Below are 26,278 nucleotides of genomic sequence, written 5' to 3'. Positions count from 1 at the left end.
ATCACATCCACAGAAGTTTTTCAGTTTCTTGTACGGACAAGTTGCCTTGTTCAAACAGATCACTTATTCCAGGGTGAGTTTCTTTCATTTTTAGCATGTTATCCTGCAATCGCAAAATCCATCTTGCATAATTTGGTTGGTTGAAAATGAAGAACACGCTTGACATCTCTCCTATGCAGTGCACAAACAACTGATGATTTGCAGAATGAATACTCCGAGCAAAGAGTAGGTACGTCTTGACAAGTTTTAAGTATCCATTCCAGTACTGGGCAGTCTTGCCATTTTCTCCTGTTACGGTTTTCCTTGAAAATTCTTGTTTGAAACTCAAAAAGTCTTTAACATCGTCATCCAAAAAGCCAATCGTTGACTGGGATGGACGAATACATAAACGATGTAGTTCTTCGTCCAGATTTTCAGGAGCAGGCCATTGTAACAAGAATTGATTAAAATGCAAGATTTCTATTGCTGCTCCGAAAAGAACATGTATTCGTTCGCACCTATTGTAATGAGTACAGTACCACGCAGAAACCCGTTAAGGGATCCTTCGGCAAGAATACCAGCTTCTGTTAGGATGTATGGACCACCTGAACCATCCAAGTACTTACCCATAGCTTTAAAGAACGCCATGCAAATGTGGAAACCACCCAGTAATATGAACAAACGGTCATATTTTGGACTTTCTTGCTCTTGAATGGTGAGGGCATGTTTTGCAATGGCCAGATCGTATGTAACGCACATGTACTCTTGCTGGCATTCATCTGCTACCTGCAAAGATCTTCTCATTGTTTCAGCAATCATTTGCAGACTGGTGGGAGACTGGTTGATCTGCGGAAGATACGAGATCTTCTGTCTTGGGAAGTTATCTTCGAATACTTTTGCATTCCATCCGACCCACATAGGTGTCCTTGGAATACCCAAGGCAAGGGACACCATCCACAATGAATCGATCGTAGGAAAGTTTGCAAAGTCTTGTGCGTTTGAATTCTCTTTTCATCCTTTTCAATAATACTAAATCTTACATTTCTAATGGCGCAGGTTAACTGGCAGTCAGTATGAGAATTTCAGAAACACCACGTGGAGTTCTCTATGCGCTATTATCGTCTTCGACTCTTGTATGATATAAATATAACCACAAGAGTAGCATAGTATCATTATGTTGTCATACAGAGTAACAGTTAATAGTCTATGACGAAAGCCTGCCTGTTGCGCCAAATCATTATCACATTGTATGCTACTGTACACTACAGTCTTCAACCGGTGAAATATTAAATTATAGCGCAGTTGCTTATTATGAAATTATGACTTTCGCACCCGGTATCAGTCTTTGTGCTAGGAAAAATCCTCAGCTGAAGCAAAAAAATTTGACGTTTTGCAAACCCTTGGTTTCATCCAAATAGGCTACAACCTTGAATTTGGAGGTTGTATATCCTAAAATGAGGGCCCCATCTTGGAGCCATAAAAAGAAGTTTTTCGAACTCGGTGGAACGCGTCCCAACTGATGATACAAGTTCCACCTTTGTAGCCTACCTTATGATGTTATTTTTATGTATTTTGATCCAATTTTGGGGGCTCCTTATTCGGGAATGCCCTACCTGAGGCGACCAAATTTTAATGTTCTGAAATCCGTAAGTGAGGTACTATCACCTACACTTGGTTTCATCCATGTAGTTTATGATGTTAATTTTGTAAACTTTAGGGGTTATACCCCCAAAATGAGGTTAAGCCCACCTTGGGGCCATAAGAAAAGTTGTTTCGTACTCAGTGGAGCATTCCCCAACTGATGAAAGAAGTTCCATCTTTGTACCTTATGATGTTATTTTTACGTATTTTGCCCCAACTTTGGGAGCTCCTTATTCGGGAATGCCCCACCTGAGGCACCCAGATCGACTTGTTCCAAAGTCTACAAGTGAAGGCATAAAATCTGGCGTAGGTTTTGTTCTGGTACCTTATGATGTTTTTTGACCCCCAAAATGGGTTTTTTACCGGGCCGTAGCCCCCAAACGCCCCAGCAGTGAAACCTCGGATGTGGGTTTCTGAACATCCTACAGTGGGGCAAGGTTGATAAAACACTCAAACCTTTTGTACCTTATGATGTTACAAATACGTCACGGCTGCCGGACTATTATGATTTACTGGCAAATATTGAACTTGCTCTGGCATAGGCTTGGAATCAAGGTAATATACTTTTTGGCGACTTTGCGAAAATCTTCCTCGTCCTGGGTTAGACAGTAGATTGCAACTAGTGTAAGGGTCGTAGTTAAGAAATCTTAGGGTATTGAATAAGTTGAAGCTGCTCTTTAATTTGCATTACTTTCAAGCTCACACTGGTGGCATAAGAAAGAAGTCGTTTTCCGTGCACTTGTTTTAAAAAATCCAAATCTCTGGAATGTGGTGATATTGAGGCGTGTTGTTTTTTTAAATCAAACAAATCTATGGTTTTAAAAATGAGTAGACAATATTTCGTTATCTTACGAAAAGTTTGCTTCTAAATATTTCATTTTTTATGATTAGTGATTTTCTTTGGTAACTTGTTTGAGGCGAAACGGGCTTAATGCAGTTTTATGTCCTGGGCATGACATAAAACTGCATCCAACAACAGCTTTTCTGAATTGGGGAAACTAGAGCTCCTTTGTACCTGCCGTATGCTCTCAGGCCACCCTTGGGCAAGGGGTGTCAGTTTTCAGAGTAGCGGAGGAATGTAAGTCGGTAAGAAACTCAACGTCAACGGTGACTGGAAATGATGGCAAGCGGATGAATCCATTAGGATCAACGGTTGGCGCAATTAACCAAACATGGTACTGCTAAGTGCGTGAGTTTTGGAGCCCTGACGTACATTATTAGCCCCTTTGTATTGTCATGAGTACTGCAAACACAAGTTGAACAATTCACATCTTGGCAAACCTAGTGCAGTAAAACACACGAATCACAGTAGTTTAGCCAGGTGATGCACCTGTGGACAAACAGGCAGGACTTTATCGTCAATCAATAAATGTTTGAAATTAGGGACTTGGAATAAGAGGTCTGAATGAACCTTGGAAGCTAGCATGTGTGATACAAGAAAGCGAAGAGTTAGACTTGGATATACATTAGGAATTTCCAAAACTTTCTGGTCACAAGCAGGAGGTTTCAGTTCATTTAAAAGTTCATTCGTAGCTTCTTGCTAACTGGCCTCGCTGCAACTCGATTTGTTTTCTCCCCATTGATTCTTTTACCATAGCAATGAAGAACACACACAAGTCTGAGAGGAGATTGGAAGTGGTCTCATGTTTTGATTCGTTTTTTTTTGCATAAAAAAGACCTCTCAGCCTCAACAGTTGTTGCTTGTAGCGGAACGATGATCTATCTGAATTGCGAATGCGTGTTTGTAGCCTATAGCTCTATACCATGTTTAAGTAACCTGTCATTGTTAATATACCACCATACCCCTGCTCTACAAATGTTTGGAAATTCACTCCAAGCCTGAAGAGATGGCTAAAATACTTAATGAAATTATTTCCGCTAAATCGAGATCTCCAGTTTTCTGCAATTTCTGTGACGCTTTAGTAAGTTACACCATGTTTACACTTGGCTGCTTTCGATGTAGAAGTACCGTACCTCAAAGCAATGTTGAGTTGTTCTTTGCCAGAAAAAATCGCACGACACGTCATCCATTACAAACACAAAAGATTCATTAACCTCAATGACGATCTCTTGCAGCACCATATTGCCAGAGGCATAGTCAGAGGTCAACTCCCCCAAGATATTTTGAATGACATTTTACTTTCTGCTACTGCATCATTTGACAGAGTTTTATTGTAAATTTAGGCTGAAAGTATTCTCAGAAAGCGCAATTTTAATTTTTATGGATGAGGTCTCCCACACCCCTTCTGGGTGCTTCGCTTTCGCCGACTTGTTGCTGGAATCACTGATATGTGCACTAATGTTTATATGCCTCCTCTCAAAATTGTTTGCTGGCTACGCCTTTGCATATTGTTGCCTACTCCCGAAAATCGCATGCAGCTTTTCCGGCCATTCGCGCTTCCCAGATTTCCATGCTTGCATTTCAATTGGTATCTTGTAAAGACCGCCTCCGCGGTATCCACCAATGAGTTGGGTGTAGACCAGTGGTTCTTAACCTTTTGTTTGACACGCCTCCCTTTAGCAATGATGACATGCTTTACACCCTCACTTCCAAACCTCTAAATTTTGAATAAGTGTAACACTAAAAGCAGTTTTGCTTTTGTGTATTTATTGATCACGTACATGTTGGTGAGATACCGTACTTGAAATTGCTTTTCAGCAAGTGGATTACTGTGAGGTTTAACTCTAGAAGTTGCGCAACGTAGGTTAAGTCTTCAACTCTTACTAAATTGTCAGCCTACCATGGAAATGTATGTATTTGGGCATCTGTATTCATTCATGATCTACCACAATCCTTTCCTGCTGACTGTGTCAAAAGCTCCTTTGTCAAATCAACAAAGACAGTGTAGAGGTATTGGTGTTGCTCCATTCATTTTCTTGAAGCATAGTTTCCTGTAGCTGAGTTTCAATTTGCCGTAGCCTACAGTACAATTTTTTAAGCAGTATTATTGTACCAGTTAGTTTTGGCCAGTATCTTACTGTTAGTTAGGCTACTGCAAATTCATTTATTTATTTAGTAATAGTTTTTTAGGTAATGCTTTCGTATATTTACTTTTTAGGCACTAGTGATGCTCTACAGTTGTAGAGCGAAATGCATATGCCATAAATAGGGCTCTGCTGATTCTCCATGCATTTTTAATCATAAAATACTACTCTACCAATTTGAACAGAATTTGGCATAGCCTCTTTTATGGTGTGAGGGTTTTATTTTGGGGACTGGCATATTGTAATACAGCCACTACAAGGCAGTGAAGTATCAATTTAAGTGATTTGATTGTATCATTTTTCTGTTAACATAACTAAACTTTCATCAGTTCAAACAACCAACAAAAGATATACAAACACGTTACAAACACTTTTCCCAATCAGACATCAGGGGATGTTCTGGCATGTTAGGAATCTTCCTTCTTTATTTCTCCCCCTGGACACAATTTGGAAGATTGTTTTCAGTTTTGGATAAATATAAAAAAATATTCACAAGCTTCACGTCCCTCTCAGTCATTGCGAACTCTCAAAGAGTTCATAATTGCTCTGCAAACGTCGTTCTGCAAATTTTCTTCCGCATGTAGCCTACTGCAGGCTTATTAAGAAAAGCATTGAGAATTGCATAATTTGAAAAAACTGCAATAGATTGAGTTTCGCTTTTAGCAGCAGCATGATTGTTGCTTACTTCACAATGTAGATATTAACGACCTGTTTTAGCCTGATGCAGATTGAAAAAAATGTTTGTTATCAAACGTGACAAACTGCGTCAAAGAAAGCCCTTGCCTAGTTTTGATGTCTCAGTACCAAACCGCTTTAACTTGAAGGGTTGTTTGGGTCTTTGCTAGGTTTTATTGGTGTAATAACTTTGGCTGTCTTCCATGTTGATGGGAATGTTCCTTTGTTTAAAATGTTGGTGAAAGCTGTGGCAATCCAGTGTAAGTTCTTATCTCCCAGATTTTTAAGCATTTCGGGGTGAATTCTGTCGACTCCGGCTGCTCGACTTGACTTTATGCTTTTTATGGCTATTTTTATTTCTGTTAGTGGAAGTGCTGATGTAAAGTCATCATTGTTTTCCAGATAGCTATTATTGTATACAGTTCCTGGTATTTCCTTATTTTGCTTTCGAATTTATTGTTTGTATGTTGGGGGGCTGAGTACTTCGTTGTTTAATGTGTTTAACAATTCTGTTTGCAGTAATAGGTGGTGCTGCAGTTGATGTTCTTTTAAAAGATGGATCAAGCTTCTTTAGTAGTTTCCAAGTTTCATGGCTAGAGTATTTGAAGTCTATTTGTTGCTTCGTTTCAATCTATCGTTTTTTTCAATTTTTATCGAGAAAATTCAGTAATTCTCTAGCAGTGCGAGTGTTGCTATTTTGTTGGTAGTTTTTTTAGAAGAGTTTCACTATCTTTTGTTCATCTGGGTATATATTGCTTTCGTACTCCTCTTGGGATGTGTTTGCCAGTGTTCTTGGGAATTAACTTGTGGAATCTTGGGATATTTTCGCTGGTGGGATGCGATTACAGTTTTTCCTACTGCAGATCTGAAATCATTCCAGTTTGCCTTGCGAAAATTTTATCTGTTTTTGGAATAGAATTATTGTTATTTGCAGTCCGATGTTTATCAAAACTTGTCTATGTTGGCTGTGGGGGAAGTTAGGTAGTATTTCTTTGGATACTGAGGGGTTCAAAATTGTCGTTTTCTGTACATAGGCATGAATCCGGACCGGCTGTAGTCTTTTTTCCATCTTGCTGAGTGAAATGTTCCTCTATCTTTTGAACTGTAGTTTAAATGAAGATTTAAATCTATTAACCATTGGTTGAGCATGTTTCCTGCCGTGTCAGTAACCCCAGTCCTAATGGTGGCCATCGCTATGGATGTTGAAATCCCCGCTATATATGGCTGGGTGGTTCAGATTCGGGAGGGAGGGTGTCGGCCAGTTTATGTTTAGTGGTTTGTAAATTTTGGCAATGGAAACGTTGTTTACTTGGATCGTTGTCATTTCAATGTGGTTTGAAGATGTAGTAGTGTCTAGCTTGGTCACGTTTGTAGGATCTTTTGCATCGATTGAAATGTCTATTGTTTTTGGTAGACTACAAATATAAGTGTGTATCCTGGTATTCTGCTCTTTGATGGAGCATACTTCTCTGTTAGGTGATTTTGTTGTAATAATATGTTGTTGTTGTTGTTGTTGCTGTCGGTAATAATATGTTATTGTTGTATCCAGGCTTAGACCTGGTGGTTGAAGATTTAGATTAAGTGGACGGGAAGGCAAGGAAGCCAATCTTCGTGTCCACCTTCAAGCATGCCTTAAAGTGTCCTGCCAAAGACACAGCCGCATGCTCTTAAGCGGTATTGAAGCGGCGCCCTTTCGAGTGCCGTTTCAATGCTCTCACCACTCGGCTATGCTAATGATGGCTAATGATGTCGGCTAATGATGTCGGCTAATGATGTCGACTTTGTGTTCTTGCAGTATTCTGGACAGATTTTCGCATTTGGCAGTGAGATGCCTTCAATGTTTAGCAATAGTACTTTTATCTGTTTGGCAATAGGCATAGAGTCTGTAGTCGAGTTTTAGGCTCCGATTTTTGACAAGAGAAACACAGGTGTTTTTATGCTGGACCTCGTCTGATCCAGTATGTGGTGCCCAGTCTGAGCATGTCAATAACTTTGGCTTTATGACTGATCATCTCCACAGCCTGATGCTTTAATACCGCTTCAGAATGGTTTATACGAGAGGGTTCGTAATATTAAGTTTAAACTTGTTTACAATTCTTTTCAAAACAAGCTGATCAATGATATTAGGAACATCATTAACTCTCCAGATTGGTTGATATCAGTAGATAGAACCACTAATTTATACAAAGTTAAGCTCCGGGATTACAATAAATTGCTTACTGATCGGCCAAATACAAAAAGGTGAATCCTGCTATTGGTGACACGATCAATACTGAGGCTAAAGAGATTGCTAAAGCATTAAAAGTTGATGATTGGGTTGAAAAGGTATCAAGCAACCCAATGTTTATTACTCTAAATGGTCATCAACCTTATTTGGCATCCAACCCAAAATGCAACTTGATTAACCCTTCCAAGCCTCAGATTGGCCGTATAAGTAAGCAATACTTGGACTCAATTAATGTAATCATCCGTGATGCATCAAGCCTGAATCCATGGAAAAACAAAGACTTCGTGTTATCCTAGTTCAAGACTATTCCATCTAAACGTCAATGCTCCGTTTTGAAACTTGATATTGCTGATTTTTACCCATCTATTGCAGAGGAATTTTATGTTACCCTATCAATTTTTCCAAATCATTTATGAATATAGATGATTATATTATACAAACAATTTTTCATGTTAGAAAATCGTTGCTTTTTCTTGGTGGTGGTACTTGGGCTAAGAAAGATGGATTGTTTGATGCGACTATGGGCTCATTTGATTGTGCGTAGGTTTGCGGGTTGGTTGGTTTGTTTCTTTTGAACAAACTTTTTGCTATTGTTGACGGAAAGATGCTTGGGTTGTATTGTGATGATAGTCTGGCTATTTTGCGTAATTTACCTGGCTCAAAACAAAAATGTCATTCAATCATTCAAACAACATGGCTTAAGTATTACTCTGGAAACTGGCCTAATTGAAACTGATTTTCTTGATGTGACTTTCAATTTACTATCTGGTAATTTATGGCCTTACCGAAAGCCTAACAGTGATCCGTTTTATATCCATGACCAGTCCAACCACCCACCTAATATTAAGAAACAAGTCCTGGCAATGATTGCAAAACGATTGTCCACCACAGCACCACATCATTTGGCCAGAATGAATTTGATAAAACAGCATCTGTTTGTGATGATGCCCTTTTGAAAAGTGGCTTTACAGAGAAGGTTTGCTCCAATCCTGCTAATAACTTTTGGATATCTAGAAAAAGGAGTCGGAAAGTTTATTGTTTCATCCTCCTTTCAGCTTACAGGGTGATAGCAACATTGGTAAGGAAGTTTATAGACTCATTTTCATCCACTTTCCGCCCCATCATAGATTGCATAAGATATTCAACGGTAATACCATTAAGGTAAGCTACAGTTGTAGCTACTCCAAATTTTGCAAGCATCATACCCACCAACAAAAAATCAATATTGCAGCCTGCAAACGAACCATTTCAACTGATTGCAATTGTAGGGTGAAATCAGATTGTCCTTTGAATGGGCAATGCTTGCTGAAGGCCCTTATTTACAAAGCCATCATCGATAACTGCTCAAAGGTTCTAAATTACATTGGTTGTTGTGAAACGACTTAAAAAAAAACGCTTATCCAACCACCAATGTTCCTTCATGGATGGTACAAAACTAAACGAAATGGTACAAAACTATCTAAGGCGGTTTGGAACTTTGAAAGTAAGGGTGTTGATCCTAAGATATCATGGTCTATCCATAGTCCACACCTATGCTCGGCCTTACAGTGGAAGTGGCCGCAATAATTCTAGCCTTTGTCTTGCTGAAAAGCTGGCCATTCTAAAGGCCGATTGTAGCCACCTTCTAAACAAGCACTTTGAACTGGGGATAAATGTCATCGCAACAAATTTAAACTCAAATACAGTACTTCAACATAGCACAAATGTAGTTTTATTTCTACATGTTACCTTAATTTTATCACATTTTGCTTCTCTATGACGTCACAAATGGTGTTATTAAATCAGGATGGTCTCCATTTGAATGTCATAATTGAGGCTTTTGTGGCATCCGATGGAGGTAGTCCTTTGGTAATGATTTTTAAATTAAGGTAATAATGTTTAATATCTTTTCAGTTATTACCGACTTATTATTTTTGCACATATTTCAGGCAGGGTGGTCTAGATGGTACTTTTGGACCCGGGCCCGGAATATTTAAGGAGCCCAGATTTAAAAAAAAATTCCCCGCGACTTCAAACATTATCAAAATCTAAATAAAATCAGATCTAAAGGAAATGCCATCAGAGGTTAAAACAGCCATTTCAGCCGTCAGATGGTTAAGTACCGGGCCCCCTTCTGGGTACCGGCCCACTTCAGCTTTCTGGTGGTAAAATATCCACTTCAGCCACCAAACAGTAAAATAAGAATTTAGTCTAGTATAGTGATTTCCCTAACCACGAATATTACCAGAAACACGAATTTCAAAATAAACAGACTAATATTCGTAAACTGAAATGGCACAGGTAAGAAGATTGCTATCCCTGTTTCTGCACTAAAAATTAGACCAAAATAGCTTTTCAGATTGCAGCAATCAGAAAATGTTTGACAGATGCCCAAACGCCTTTCCCAAATCAAATTGAAAACTTTCTGACTGTCTGCACTACCTTTGCTGTAAATTCTTTTCTGGTGAGTCTAGAATGACCAGTGAAACATCAATGGAATCGGAAAGTAATACTCTTGCGCCATGTGACAAATAAAAGTTCAAAAAGCAACTGCTAGATAAAGATAGTAAGTTTTGCCGTTCAATAAATTTTAAAATTGCGCAAGATTTGTTAAATGACCATGCTTAAATGACATCAATAAAAGTTTGTACACAACCTTTATATTCATAACATTGTCGATAAAGGGGGCCCGAAAATAAATTGATACCGGGCCCGAGAAATCTTGTCAACGGGTCCTGATTTCAGGATTTTCTGATGATCTCCCTTTTAGGGTAAAACCGGCTGCAGAGGTTTTAAAAAGTAATAAGTATATTTGATTTAATTTGCTCTGCTTGGCATTTTGCTTGGCATTGAGCTCTTTTTGTAGTGTTAATAGTAGGCAATTTAATGGTTTAAAATTAAATAGAATGTATAAATATGCTTTTATGCATTTTTTAACTTTCAATCAAAAAAGTAAATAAGTTATAAAATTGCAAGTACTTCAAAAAGTGTGTAAACAACCGGACTGTAGTATGATAATGGTCATATTTATGTTTTGATTATTGTATAGAGTAATCAATTTATCTAGAAGTTCAAGTAGGCTGAGTTGTAGTAATCGCAGAATATGCAAGTTACTGTTAATCGATTACCTTACCATTGTATATTTGCTGCGTACTTGTATAGTATAGGCTTACTACAAAAAAAAAAAAAAACGCAAGCTGTTGGCCAGAAAACATGACCTTCCTGAAAGAATACAGGATGTATGTGCACAAAGTGCAGCATCCTTCTTTATGAGGAGCGTGGCAAAACTTGTTTTAAAGATTAATTATCGCATTTGTCAGTGCGTAATAAAAAACAAACACATGTTTTTCCACCAATTTGTACCTCCTACCAGACAGAGTAGTTCTTAGCCACTAGAGTAAAAAGTTGAAAATCTTGTACGGAAAAGTGCCAGTGCTACTGAAAGGGAACATGACGTAACTTCCGTTAGAGATATGTTACGACCCTAAAACTTCACAAACTAACTTTTTATCACAACAAAAAATCTAAAATTTGCTAAAATCTGATGGAAGAAATTATGTGCTGTAAAATAAAGGTTAGCCTATATGGAATTTTGTCAAGCATTGACATATTTCTCAAACTTTTCTTGCCACAAATTAAGATAGACATCATTAAATGGGAGCAGCCGCTCTTGAAAATTTCTTTTTCGTTCTTTTAGGAAGTCTTCATTTCATGCAACTCATTTATACCTACTTGGACATCGGCAGTAAAATCAACTGTGGTATCAGTTAAAGAAGTATTTAAACTTGATCAACTTCTTCTTTGAAGCACTACTTCTTTAGCTAAGCATTACTTCTTTGAAGAACTTCCAACTTTTTCTAATTACTATGAATCAAACCTGCTTCTACTTTGAGACATAGTAAAGCTCTACTGATACCAGCTTTGTATAAGGATGTTTGCTTTAAAGTAGGCTACAAAAAGAGTCATCATAAACGAAGTTAACAAAATAGCTTTCATTGCCCACCATTTGCAATTCAAAGGATCTTTGCTGCTTACAAATTCGAACCTCGATTTTAGATATCTACCTCAAACCTCATCACCTTTATGACGCCTACACAAAATCATTTAACGAACAAAACAATAAAAAAAATAATTCAACCAAACTGGCTTTCCTCGCAATGTAGATACAAAGACCTGTTTTATCCTGATGCTGTGAGTTCGCTGTGAGAATAGCGAATTGCATTAGCTTTCGGAACAGTTCAATAGTCATGTGCTATGACAAATGGTGTTGAAGTCAGTGGGTGGTTGTTTTATACTGTACTACTCCTTTGTTTGGCTTGTGGCTGCTGTCTGTTGAGTTTCTGTGTTGTTAGGCGTTATTGCTGTGAACTTTTGTTGAATAACTTGATTTAGATTAGGTGACGTAGTTCGTCCTTTTCGGCAGGGTTGTTGATCTTTGGACTTTGCCTACTTATAAAAATGGCCTCTGAAGTGCAATTGTACCGCGTCGTTTTCTCTGACAATGATTGTAAATTCAAAGTCGGCGTGGCACTGTTGTTGATCATTAAAGACCGAACTTTTATCTGAGCTAAGGTGTTCTTTCAGGTTGGAATTGGAGTGGGCGGACCGTGCTGCCTATGTAGCTTTTCCTGCATTTCTTGCATATGATCTTGTAGACACAGTTCTTGGTGATACACATGTCGTCTTTCCGTAGTGGGCGGTCTTGTAGCCGGCAAGGTTTGGATTTTTATAGTTTTTGAAATGCGTGTCAGAGGGTTTGTGAGCGTCGAAAGAGGCCGACTAGAAAATCAAGGTCTTTGAAGACTTTCTTTACTTTACGGTCCACGTCGTCGCTCGTAAAAGGAAATTTAAAATGTATTGAGTTATATGGTGTTTTGGAGATTTGTCTATTTTTCTAGTATTGTCGTCGTTTGGGTGGTCGCTTAAGAAAGTCCTTGAGGTATCCGTTGTTCTCGATCGCTTTCTTGAATTCCGTCAGGTGTGGTGTTGCTCTGTTGGGTGAGGAACACCTATCTGTTCTTCTTTATATTTCGCTTAGGAGTATGGTATTCTTGGTACTTGTGGTTAGGGCCGAGTCGAAGTGTTGGAATAGCTTTGCCTTTGATTTTTTCTGATAGAACTCGTGGTAGATTGTGTCGTCTCTGTCGATCTTAATGGTGAAGTCCAGTAGTGAGATGACGTTGTCTGCTGTTGGTAGTTCCACTTCATAGTTAATAACTGGGTGCGCTTGATTGGTTAAAGCTTCTCTGTTGTTGACTGTCGCAAAAATGTGTCGTCAACGTATCGTCTGTAAAAGGTAATGTTAGTCTGGTTTCGCAATGTCTGCTTTTCAAGGGTGTCCATAAAGAGGATGAGGAGAATTCCAGATGCGGAGTTTCCCATTGGTAAACCGTCAACTTGGCTGTGTAAAAGTACTCTTTGAATGTAAAGACGTTGTTTTAAAGGATAATTTCTAGAAGGGAACCGATCTCTTCAGGGTGGAACAGGCTGCAGAGCTGTGTTTCTGTCTACAGTTTTTGGATCACATTGTTGATCGATTCTTTAGGAGGAGCGGAGGTGTACATTGCTGTCTCATTCAGGCTGACGGGGGAGTTAAATTTTATCAGGGTGTCTCGTGGCATGTCTCTGAGTAAGTTGAGTAGTACTTGACTATTTGTAAGGTGTGCCGGAACGTTTTTCAATAAGGGGTTGAGTAGGGTGCAGACTAGATGTAACAATTTGGCTGCTGGTCCGTTTGTACTTGAGACGATTGAACGAATCTTGATGTGAAGTTCTTCTTTATAAGTCTTGATGAGGTGGCAGAATCCGTGCACGGATATTTTGCCGAAAACCATTTTGCCGAAAGACATTTTGCCGAAAGGACATTATGCCGAAGGACATTTTGCCGAATGGACTAATTGCCGAAAAGACTAATTGCCGAAAGAACTAATTGCAGAATGGACAAATTGCCGAAACAATTTGGAAAAAAATACTTTGAAGTTACACAAAGTCTCGTTACTATGCAAGCAGTGCCTTTGAAATAGAGTTACTTTGCTACTATTGTTTGCCTAAAAATTACTTTGAAGCGACGCCAAGTCTTAGGGTTGCCAGATTGGGCGCTTTCACGCCCAATTGGGCTACTTTTGAGTTGTTGTCAAGACTATTTCAGCAATTCAACACCCCGTCGTTAATTCCGAAGAATCTACCAGCAACGTTATCCAGAACTGTACAGTACACAAGATTTTTTCTGGGAGCATCTGGTAGTCTACCCAAGGTCGATACATTAGCGAAAATGGTCAGAAGAAATAGCAAAGCCCCCGATGGTGACGACATTTCCGACGAGCTGCGCCGTACAATACGTGGTGAGGAGTTTCTGGCCCTTTTTGACGAGGAATTAGATTTGTACATTTTCGCAACTGAACGAAACCTAGAACGTCTGCCTGACACCACCGGTATTGTGAATGAACATTTTACAGTGCTCCTAATGGCTATCAGCTCTACAATCTACATCATCAACATGATCGCAGCCGGCACAAGAAAAATAGCGGTTGTGTACTGTCTCGCAAAGAACAAGAGCAGAACTACGTACAACCGTATTTTTACCTACTTGAAGGATCGTCGAAATGACCTGGCTCCTGTTTCGGTGATGTAGGATTTTAAAATGGCCGCAATCCAAGCGCTAAGGGCCGCTTTCCCGGCTGCTGAAGTAAAGGGTTGTATGTTTCACTTTGAACTTGGTCTTCAGCAGTGGTACAGAGAATCCCCAGACAACGCGCTTCTCATCAAAACGTTCCAATTGCTAGCATTCATTCCAACTGACCGTGTAACGAAGGAGTTCGACGAGCTACTGGCATCGCTTGACGCCGACATTGATGACGACATTTGCATTTACATTGTTATTGTAATTATCGTCGGAATATCATCATGTGCCGCACAATGCTTTCTGTGTTAAGCTATTTTGAACACTTCGTTTTTATTCCACACATTGATATTGGCAATTATTTCGCATTTAAAACACATTTGTGATGTTAAGTGTTTACGTGTTTATAGTGTAACAGATTAACTTCTACTGTTAGGTTGAGCGCCGTTGAATAAAATTATGTGTTAGGAAGCTTTCTTGGTTAGTTGTAAGTGCCTTTATTTCAACTGTGTCATTATATTTTTGTAGTATTTAAAATGGCTGTCATTCCAAAAACCTTGCATTCAAATAAAAATATCATCTTGCGAAAATTGACGACATGCATGACCAATTAAGCTACCACAGAAGTACCACAGAAGTTCTTTGTGCACAATAATGACCAAAGCTAGCATAATTAAACATGTGATGAAAAAAAAACTTGACCTGATTGAAAAAAACTGGTTGCAATTTTGAGTTCAGCGCAACAAATTGATTCAGAAACAGTTAAAAAATCTTTGACCTTTGCGAAATAATTTTCAAACGCAGCACAGTGAATAAATGCTTCATTGTCTGCTGGTTTACAATCTGGTTTTCACAAACAACATACTTTTTTAAAAAGAGCAAATTCAAGTTAAGTCTTAAAATCGTTGGCTGGTTAGTGGTTTGTTTTTTCTAACAAAAAGATGTTGTAAAAACATCTGTTTAGTGTGACAAGTTTTTGATGCAACCTTGTGTAACCTATGTATACAGTACTGTATTTTGACGCGCCTAAGGGTGCACCGGTTGAAGCGCACTGACCAATAGTATTGAGCCTATCTTATCTGAGATTGAACTTAATATGAACTAAACAAATAAGCAAACTGTTATATTTAACTTACCTGAAGCAAATTCAATCAATGCAGAAAAACAGAAAGCAAAACATATCGCCATGTACCAATCCAATGCAGTAGCGTACGCTACCTTAGGTAATGATTTCCTTGTACTAATGCTCAGTGTTGTTATGTTTAGCACTGTCATGATGCCTACGTAAAAGCATAATAAAAAAGTCAATGTTTAAAAACACAACAAAGTTCTTGCTCACTGAACACTTTTTATAACACAACAAATAATGATTTTTAATATCCAACAGAACAATATTTTACACAGTCCTTGACGATGAAATGTTTCAAGTAGGGATAGGCTATAGCCTATAACCATAGCGACTGGCTGTAGACATGATCAAAAATCGCATTTTTTGTAAATTCTGTAGCTCCTGAGGTTGTTTCCCATGAGTTTGATTATGAGAAATCCAAAAATGAAAACCATTTTGTCCTGATGATGAGATACTATGCCTCAAGAGGCCAAATAAATTCCATTTCTGCCAAAATCACCCATTTTTGACTTGTTAAGCCATTATTCTGACTGTGGAAGTTTTTATTTCAACTGGAAACACTTTCATCCAATGCTTTACTGATAGCTCACAAGTGAAAATCAACTTTTGGATGTTTGGCATCATTATGAGAAGTGTAGGGCTATAATGATAATAGGGGAAGGTGGGGCAGGACGGGACACTTAACTTTAATCGATGTTTTGCTGAATTCCTTTTTATCAATATCGGTAACTTTGGTACCGGTATCATGTTATTTCTATTGCACACCACTGCTAACCAGCAAGATAAAGAGACTCAGTCAGTATCGCATTACCTCATAATTAACAAAAAAATAAAAAATTAATTTGTCACATCTTGCTCCACACCTGGACAGGACGGGACGCATGTCACATCTTGCCCCATTGTCACCAAAATTCATTGCAGTATTGTTTATAAAGGGAAGCAACTGTAAAACCACAAATCCACTGATAATATCTTGTAATTTCAAAAATGACTTGCATTTACAGCACACATAATGACATCAGGGCAAAATAACTGCCACAGTTTCTTTCTATCTCTTACCAGGAAAAAGACTTGGAAAGATTCAATGACGTAGTTTAATGGGTATAATAGAAAAGCAGTCAATTAAATGTCGAATAAGTTCTACTGATGAAATGATAATGAAAATTCTTGAAGGACTTTAACGAACGGCTTCTCAAATAACTCTAATTTCGAACACAATTTATATCAGCACCAATTCTCATATACTTGTATTTAATTACTTTAAATCTCAATCCACAATAATTTCTGCACCTTTTACTAATCCACAACTCATAACCCAACTCTCAAAATCAACTCAATATCAACTCATAATAATCAGCTCATAATAATAATCCATCAATTTACACCACTATTTATAGCAGGTTTAAAGAAGCTTCTAGATTGTCACGTAGGAGTAGAAGGTTCTAGAAAACACGTTGCATCATAAAGATTTCGCAATCACAGATCTACTGGTAAACATCTTTATGACGTCATGACAAACGTCACTCGGCAATTGTGAAAAACAAAAGAACAGTCCAAGTTTGTTCTGAATGAATGTCCCGAATGCTCTGGAAACACATTACATAATAGAGATCTCGCAATCAAAGGTTACTTCAGGTCAGTAACCGATAATAACACATCGCTCAAAAATTCCATAATGAAAAAACAGCACGTTCTGTCAAGATACAAAGCAGCCCGTCGCGAGACCTCACACATTGATTGTGACAATGACAGACTATTTTTTTCCATAAAAATCACATATAAAATTGCCACGCCCATTATAAGCAGAACAGTTTTCGTGGCATCATTTTTTGCACAAAGAATAACTATCTTAGGCTTTCAATACAGACAATTGATTGATTGCTTCTTCAGTTGTGTTTATTCACATCAAAGATAGAATTTTGAGACAAAAAAGGTGGTCTTTCACTTGACCGTAAAGGTGGTCCTTTGGTCTGTAGAGGCTTTGACGATACAATGAGATAATAATAATCAAGAGAAAATAACATAATTATGTGACAACCATTTTATGTTCTACGGTCATTCAGTCAAGCCACCTATTGCTAAAATAATAACTGTTTTTACAAAGGTTGGCAACAGCATGCTAAAACTGCTTCAACTTTACAATAAAACAAAATCCATTTAACCTCTCCTCTACCATTTATAATAGGAGCAGCCCCAATGTGGGGTGTGATGCAAAGCTTTCTATTAGTAGGCCTTGCCTATGTGACAAGTTGGGCTAGCATATTATTGAAAATTGATAACTTCAGTGTGGCAAGACGGGACAGACGGGACAGATGTCCCATCTTGCCCCAAGCAGCTCTGTCCAGTTTTGCCCCAACGACTGGCATTTTGAAATTTTCTGTTTGTTTATTATATATGCAACCCACTGTTACGGACAATTTTCATATCAAACGTCACATAGAACCGTTGTCTACTAAACCTGACGTCTTACGTCATGGACTGTTGCTAGAAAATAGCAAAGATTACATCATCGTTAAATCTTAAATTGCACAATCGTTTGCAGCTGCAGCATAACATTACATCATCGTTAAATCTTTAATTACTTGAACAGGTGTAAGCCAAACTTGAGCAGGTGTGAGCCAGACTTGAGCAGGTGTGAACCAGGCTTGAACAGGTGCTTGAATAACTTATCATTGCCTATCATTATTACGTCACAGTAACTGCTTACGTGCGTTTGAAATATCGTAATTTATTCTCGTCATTTTAAACTTGTTGCTTGAAGAAGTTGGTTGCAAATTTAACTGTTTTGCTTAGTGCTTGCCAGCTGAACAAAATTTCCGTCTTTTATCCAAGTAATTTGTTTTGTAGTGACAAGTTTTTAGTGGCGTAGGCTACGGTGTTGCGTCGCAATTTCGACAGCCTTGGGCTATTTTTACAGAAATACACTTTTTGAATAGACGTTTTCAAAAGAGTATTTCTTTCGGTCATTGCATACAGACGAACGGATCCGGGAATCTTATGTTACAATTTTCCCACGAAAAGATTATGGTTTACCGTTGTAACCATAAATAATAAAAGACGAAGTTGTTGGTTGGTAGGCTGCAGAAGCACAAGAAATAATGAAAGACGAAGTTGCTGATTGGTAGTCTACAGAAACACAATAATAAAGAAGTTTCTTCTCAGTTGGTACTAAAGAACTTCAGGCTGAAAATTAAAGACGTTTCTTTGTTGGTTATCACAAAAAACAACATTGGCATTCATTGGCAAGAAAAAAGAAAATTAACCCATTTGTACCGAAAGTGAAAGTACTTAAAAAAAATTTTTGAAAATTTAAATATTGCATAATCATGACCTAAAAAACATTTCACAATTAATTTTTTCTTAAAGGCACACTAAACGAAAATTTCAAACCGGAATTAAGCATTAAAATGAGTAAACTGAACATTCAAGAATACATTTCAAAAACAATTACCCAAAAAAATTTGTTTTCAATGGCGCTGGCAAGGCCCAAAGTCCAGTGTTTCATTTATTTTCATTTTTTTCAAAATGACCAAAACGTGCAAACACAGCTCAAGAATACGTCATAAAGTCCAGCAATAACAAAAGCCACGTTACCACATCTGATGTTTTGAGCAAACTGTCTGCTGTTTTGATGTTGAAATGTGCTGTTTTGATGTACATACATACATAGCCTACAGTCAAATCGCCCGCAGGAACAATTATTGCGTGATCGGTTGATTGCTAGACTTTATGACGTAGACTTTATGACGTTCTTTACAGTCGCACGCTTCGTTGCTCAGGCCAATCTCGTTTTGAAAGCTCTGACAAAAGCACGCGCACAATGGTGGTCAGACCGCAATGGGGCAAAATTTTATTGAAAATCGTTTTATGGTAGCATGTTAAACACAAAGAACGTGGAAAATCGCCAAGTCAGGTTTTTCCTTTAATACCCCTTTAATTAAATTAATATCTGTCGAGAAAAAGACCGTCCTACATATAGCACGTTAGGCAAATCCGCTATCAAGTTTCGCAAGTTTCTTGTGCGCAATGCGTAGGCCTAATCGTTATCGCTCAAAGTGATAAATGGGAAATGTCTTGTCATCGAGCATTTTATTGAAATGAAAGTTGGGTAAACTCCAATCGTATTCGAGCATAAATTTACCACACTGTTGTCATTCCATTTGTAAACCAGCAGGCCGTTGCCTGTATCGGTTCTAAAATCTAACTTGTCTCTTCCTTGTTTTTTCAAAGCATCTTTAGTGATCAGCGGACATTTTCCAGTGCAGTTTTCACGAATTGTAGCTGTTGCTTTCACTAATTTTGTCCTCCAGATTCGTAGCCAATTTCACACTACTGAAAAAGTTGTCGTAGCACAAGTGGAAAAACTTTCTGCCGCAGCTGGCGAGGACATCAGCGAAATTGCTGACAAGGTTTCCTCCAAGGCCTAAACTACTTCGTACTTACCAGACCTTTACTTACTTCGCTTACGTCACGATGCGCATGTAAAAACGCCAAGAGAAAACTAAAAATTTATCAAAAAATTTCGGTAAATTACGATAAATATGTTATTGTTCTAAAAACAAACACAACTACTTTGTTATACAGCGTAGAAATCGTAGGGAATTGCAGTTTGATACCGCTTGATGCGTGGGAATTGATTGCCGCTTTTGCTAACACGTGTGCCTAGCGACCTATATATAGGACACCAATCTTTTGAACCAATTTTCTCAAAAAATTTACAGCCAATTAAATTTAAACATTTGCTGTAAAATATGTTGATACATAACGAATAAAGACAGTGACAAATATTTTTGGAAGCTTATTTGCATATGCGGATTTATTATCATAATTCACCATGCACCTTCAAAATTTCAGACTTAGCAAAATCAGGAAAATTGAAAATGATGTCAAGCCTCAACCAAAAAAGCAATTTTTGAAAAAAGTGGTGGTATATGCTGCAAAAATACTCATAAATATATCTTGACTTCGTCTAAATCTAAAAACTGAACGTGCGATGAAAAATTTTAATTTGAGTAGGTGTCCTACATATAGGACGCTAGGCATAAATGGGTTAAAGACAATCGATCTGTGCTTGAAGATTCAAGTGGACGAATCCAAGCAAGTTTTGTGGAACTTTAGGACTTTATATTATTATATATATATACCCCTACAACTACGGTATCGTGCATTTAAATTCTTTTTTGTATTTTTACGGTCTTTGCAGTCAAGTTTTTTATAACTTAATATTTTGTGTGTTTGTGTAACTTAATTTTTTAATTGTTAAATTTAGCCCCAACATTTAATATGTCCACAAGCGACAGGGACTCGACCGCCGTCGACTCGACTGAGTTTAAGCCTGATGATGTTCTTTGCGGTCGGGCAAGCCATTCTGGGGAGGGACCCAGTAACGATGAGGCTAAGTGAGTTCGAGAGGCCTGGCATCTTAGAAGGGATATTTTGACTCAAATTGGTGAACTTTCTGTAGCCCTAGGCTCTTTGAGTGATAAGCAGGAACTGTTAATTTTTCAATCTAACTTATCTACTTTAGAAGAGGAATTACGGCATTTCCATGCACTTTTGAGTAAAGTTTTTAACTCTGCAATTTTGGCAGAACTTCGTGATAGGGTAGATCCCGAATTTAACTCGTTAAAAAATAACTTTGAACAAAAAGAAAGTGAGTTCTTAGATATGTTGCATGCTGACATACATCTTGAGAATAGCGCCTCAAATGTAAGCACTAGGATGTCTGGGAGTTCGTCTCGGATAGTGGCACAAATTAACCTACAGCTAAGACGAGAGGAGCTCCAGATACAAGTCGAGGCCGAAGCGAGAGCTGCTGAGGCCGCCGCGAGAGCCGAGGCCGAAGCGAGAGCTGCTGAGCTCGCCGCCAGAGCTGAGGCCATACCAGCTGAGGCCGAAGCGAGAACTGCTGAAGCCGCCGCGAGAGCTGAGGCCATACGAGCAGAGGCCGTCGCGAGAGCTGAGGCCGAAGCGAGAGCTGCTGAGTTCGCACTCAAAGACGCCCAGTTGAGGGCTGAACAACGTAAGGAGGTAGCTTTAGCTAAATATCGATCAGAGGCGGGCTCCCGACGTAGCTCTAAGAAGGGCTCTTCTAGCCATTCCAGAAGTGAACATCAATCGCAGTTTAATTTACATGACCTTTTCCAGACGCCTGTTCAATCCGTGGGTGGACCAGTGCAATCCACACGTTTTCAAACTGTTTCTGGAGGTCTCGGGGCCGTGGCTAAGGGTCTTCCGAAGGCTCTAGAGCCAAGGCCTGCGAATTATAACCGAACTCCTCCCCAAGAGCGTACAGGTCACGGGGCCGCTATCAGAAGTAATGTTTTGCCCCTTCACAGTTTTCTGCGCCGCTAGGTTTTGATCGCCCAGCTACACGTAATTTGGGTGGTTGTGAGAGGCGTGTCGCGTCTACTGATTTTAACGTGTGTGAAGATCGTGTTCGTGCTGTGCACGTGACTGAGCCCCTCAGCTCCTTAAGGGATATAGCTTGTCTTCTCCCGCTAAATCGAGTTCTCAACAACAGCATTGCTTTTTTGAATACCAAAATAGTAGGACGTTTTTTGATAAGGCGGCCTTGATCGGTTACGATGGTAATAATATGCCATTTATCTTCTTTAAAAATCGTATTACGGCCTTGATGGCAGCTTCGCCTTTTAAAGGGACTTGTTTGACTTTGTTACAAGCAGCTTGTGTTAGAACAGCTGCTCAAACGATTGCTAATTTGGTTTCCGACACTCCTGGCTTGTCAGAGGTAGACAGGATAGAAATGTCGTTAGATCACTTATCCCAACGTTTTGGACTTCGTGGAGGTCTTTTTGCCAAACCAGAAATTAGAAAGTATCGCTATGGTAGCAAATTGACTTCGATCTCTTCCAATGAATTGAAAGAGTTTAAAGATGAATTGTCGCAGTGTCTGCTTTACGCGCAAGCTTATGGTCAGCGCGATAAATTGGAAGGACGTTTTGTTTTGGATTTGGTTAAGCGACTCACGTTTGACGCTAAGCAGCGCTATCTTGACTTTTTGGGTGATCAGTATGGTGGCACTAATGAGCTTACTTTTCAGAGTTTGTTCGATTTTGTAGTACGGGAGGAAACGCGTAAGTCGACTGATTTTAGCATTATGCTAATGGGCGATTCTGGTGAGTCGCAGCATTTTTAAAAGTTTGGCAAAGGAAAATTGTCTTCATGTCCGGTTAGGCAGACGTCGGTAAAACCCCATGATAATGTGATTTCAGGGAGTTTGCAGTACTCGACTGCTGTTGGCGCACCGCGCGGTGGTGTGGCCAGACGTAGAGACATACCGGCATGTATTTATTGTTCGTCACGTGGTCAAGTTGAATATCATTTTTGTCTAATTGTAAAGATTTTTTGCGCTTGACACCTAAAGATCGGAGAGATGTTATTGTGAAAGCTGGCAAATGTTTGAATTGTTTGTGCCAGCATATGGTTAGGGACTGTAATCATGCAAACAACTGTCGTCAATGTGGGCCTAACAACGATAGGAAACACTTTTTTCTTCTGCATGATTTTTATGTGATGATGCTTGTGCCAGAGTTCCTGTGCGTAATGTTACGATTGGAAATGTTAAAGCAGCTTTTCACCGCATTACTGCTGCTCGTGTTTTGAATCCAATGACTGGCAAGTCGAAGTTGGTGTATTGTCAGCATGATCCTGGTTCGCAGTTGACTTTTGCTTCAAGTGATTTGGTGTACGAACTTGGCGTTAAACCGTATGATAAAGCGTCGTTTAAAATGGATACTCTGGCTGGTCAGAAACCTACTTAACATCCAGTCGTTAGAGACGGATGAACTGTTTTGTGATATAACTTCGGTGGTTAACCCAGCTTGGGCTGACGATGTTAAAAATTTACTGCATAAGCAGGATTTAAGTGGTTTTCGTCATTTTCATGACTTAAATATGTTTCGTTTGAATGATTGTAGTACTGTAGATGTACTGATTGGATAACGACAACGCTTATTTGATGTGGGCTAAAGAAGAGCGTGTTGGTGAAAATCGTAGTGAACCACATGCTTTACTCACTCCTCTCGGTTGGTTGGCTTGTGGTGGTAATTCACCCTTAGATGGAAGCGTTGCTAATGTGTGCAGAGTGCAGACGTCTTCAGAGTCGGATGTCATTTCTTGCTTTCAGCGTAAAATTGAGTCTCGTGATATGGAAATAGCAGACCTGAACAAAGTCATTCAGGATTTGACTTTGCAAAATGAAACCTGTGAATTGTCTCGCAATGACATTTTGGCTAGAGAACTAGTTGAACCAAATATTGAGTTGAAAGATGGTCAATTTGAGATACCTGTACCGTTTAAGGAAGATATTGATTTACCTAACAATTTTGTGTTGGCGTCAGATAGAGCTGCTGCTTTAAGGAAGAAGGCTTTAAAGCAACCTGAACTTCGTGATTTCCTTACTGACACCACGAAGGATCTTACATCTAATGGCTATATTGAGCGTGCTGGTGAAGCAGAAAATGTAAAGGGATTTGAGTGGTATTTACCATACTTTGTGACGTCGCAATTAAAAAGCGCATTGTTTACGATGGCAAGTCTGAATTTCGAGGAACTTGTGTTAATGATGTAATGTTTTCGGATCCTGACTTGTTACACCCTCTGGCAGATGTCTTGGCTAGACTTCGTCTTAGTAGATTTGGTTTCGTGGCCGATGTGACCAAGTACTTTTTTCACATTTTGGACACTTCAATACGTAAGCCCAATTTCATTGAACTGCTTACGTACACGAGCAGTGCTGTTCGGATCGTGAACGAACGCCCTTTGGTACCTTTGAGTGACGACCCTAGGGATTTTACAGCCATCACCCCTGCCTCACTGTTGACTCCATACTTAGACCCATACTGTGCTGTTGGGCAATCACATGATCGTGACCAATTAAGAAGGGATTATCGGTTCAATTTGTCACTTTCTCAGCAGTTTTGGAGTAAATGGATCGATTTTTACTTGCCAGGGCTTCAAGACCGGAAAAAATGGCTAAAAATGGCCGAGAATTTGGAGCCTGGTCAACTTGTAGTGGTGGGTTCTCTCCAAGACATTGGTAAACGTGGGAAGTATCAACTTGGGAGGGTGCATGTGGTAGTTCCGCAAATTAGGAAGCATTTCGTGCCTCGCCCCCGTAATGAACACTTAAGTGTTAGGGTTTGAGCCTGGTTCTGTCTGCGGTGGCCGACCCTTGTCTGAGCCCAGAACAGTCGGTTATTATCGCAACAATCATATATAGCGTCATTTTAGCGTGTACCTATTGTACCAATTTTATGTATAGTCGCGTATTATTCTTATTGCTGTTCATCTTTTGCATGCCCTTTGTTCTTGCGTATTAACTTGAGTGATTCAAACAATTTGTGTATCGTGTGTTTTTATTCATTGGCTCAAAATTGTCCTTAACTTCTTTTTTAGTTATGCTATGTTAGACTGTCATAACTAGGGGCCGCATGTTACGAACAATTTTCATATCAAACGTCACATAGAACCGTTGTCTACTAAACCTGACGTCTTACGTCATGGACTGTTGCTAGAAAATAGCAAAGATTACATCATCGTTAAATCTTAAATTGCACAATCGTTTGCAGCTGCAGCATAACATTACATCATCGTTAAATCTTTAATTACTTGAACAGGTGTAAGCCAAACTTGAGCAGGTGTGAGCCAGACTTGAGCAGGTGTGAACCAGGCTTGAACAGGTGCTTGAATAACTTATCATTGCCTATCATTATTACGTCACAGTAACTGCTTACGTGCGTTTGAAATATCGTAATTTATTCTCGTCATTTTAAACTTGTTGCTTGAAGAAGTTGGTTGCAAATTTAACTGTTTTGCTTAGTGCTTGCCAGCTGAACAAAATTTCCGTCTTTTATCCAAGTAATTTGTTTTGTAGTGACAAGTTTTTAGTGGCGTAGGCTACGGTGTTGCGTCGCAATTTCGACAGCCTTGGGCTATTTTTACAGAAATACACTTTTTGAATAGATGTTTTCAAAAGAGTGTTTCTTTCGGTCATTGCATACAGACGAACGGATCCGGGAATCTTATGTTACAATTTTCCCACGAAAAGATTATGGTTTACCGTTGTGACCACTCATATCTAAAAAGTCAGATACCACAAAACGCACTTTTATTACTGTTTCTCTAGACCACGTATCATCTTCCAGATTTTTCTGAAATCATGCTAAAATGTGAAAAGTTTTGATAAGATTTCTTATAGCAACTAGCCTTTAATGGCTAGTTGCTATAAATACCAATAGGCAAACAATTTCAGCATCTGGCAGCAACAACCGAAAAGGTGTGATTTCCATATTGTGTCTTACATGAAGGGTCACATAAGAGCAATTGATGTTGAGAACGCATAGTTCTGGCAGGTTTATAATGAACAAGCAAAGTGTCCAGATAGTTCAGAGCAAAACTATGGAAAACTTTATAAATTAATAGACATATTTTGAAGCGAATACGGTACAATACTGGAAGCCAATGCAGGGATTGTAGTATAGGAGTAATATGCTCATGTTTACGTGTTAAAGTAAATAGTCGAGCTGTAACATTCTGAACTCTTTGAAGACGCAAAACTATACAACGTGGAATGTTATTTTGCAATCAATTTATATATAATAATACAACGTGGAATGTTATTTTGCAATCACAGCCACCCTCACTATAGGCAAGCCCAGATTTTACAAGTGCATGGGTTAAAGTTTTACAAGCATCAACATTTCTTATCTGTCTGATGAAACCAAATGAATATTTTTGAGGTGAAAAAAGCAAGATTTAACAATGTCACTGACAAAATGCTCCCAACATGAAGGTTGATTACTACACCAAGCAATTTAATTGAATTAGAAGAAGAAAGAATAATATTACTCAGGGTAACGGTCATGTAGTTAAACTTCGAAATACCCGGTTTTGGAGAAAATACAATACACTCAATTTTTTTCTTAATTCAGTTTCAACATATTATAGTACATCCAATTTGAAATATCAACCATACATTTTTGGAATTTTGATTTAATGCAACACAATGAATCGTCATCAG

General features: G+C 38.8%; 1 protein-coding gene across 1 annotated transcript in view; it reads right to left on the bottom strand.

Moving 5' to 3' along the window:
* Positions 1-26,278, bottom strand: part of LOC145773775 (gamma-aminobutyric acid receptor subunit alpha-6-like) — a 197,991-nt gene that overhangs the window by 49,832 nt on the left and 121,881 nt on the right. Inside the window, exon 9 of the mRNA XM_082584905.1 lies at positions 15,242-15,385. Within this exon, the coding sequence (XP_082441031.1) occupies positions 15,242-15,385 (144 nt within the window). The remainder of the gene's footprint in view (positions 1-15,241; positions 15,386-26,278) is intronic.

The sequence above is a fragment of the Aplidium turbinatum genome, chromosome 7 (assembly GCF_918807975.1).
Source record: "Aplidium turbinatum chromosome 7, kaAplTurb1.1, whole genome shotgun sequence".
Lineage (NCBI taxonomy): Eukaryota > Metazoa > Chordata > Ascidiacea > Aplousobranchia > Polyclinidae > Aplidium > Aplidium turbinatum.
The sequence above is the reverse complement of the archived record's forward strand: the minus strand, read 5'-3'. Positions and strand labels throughout refer to the sequence as shown.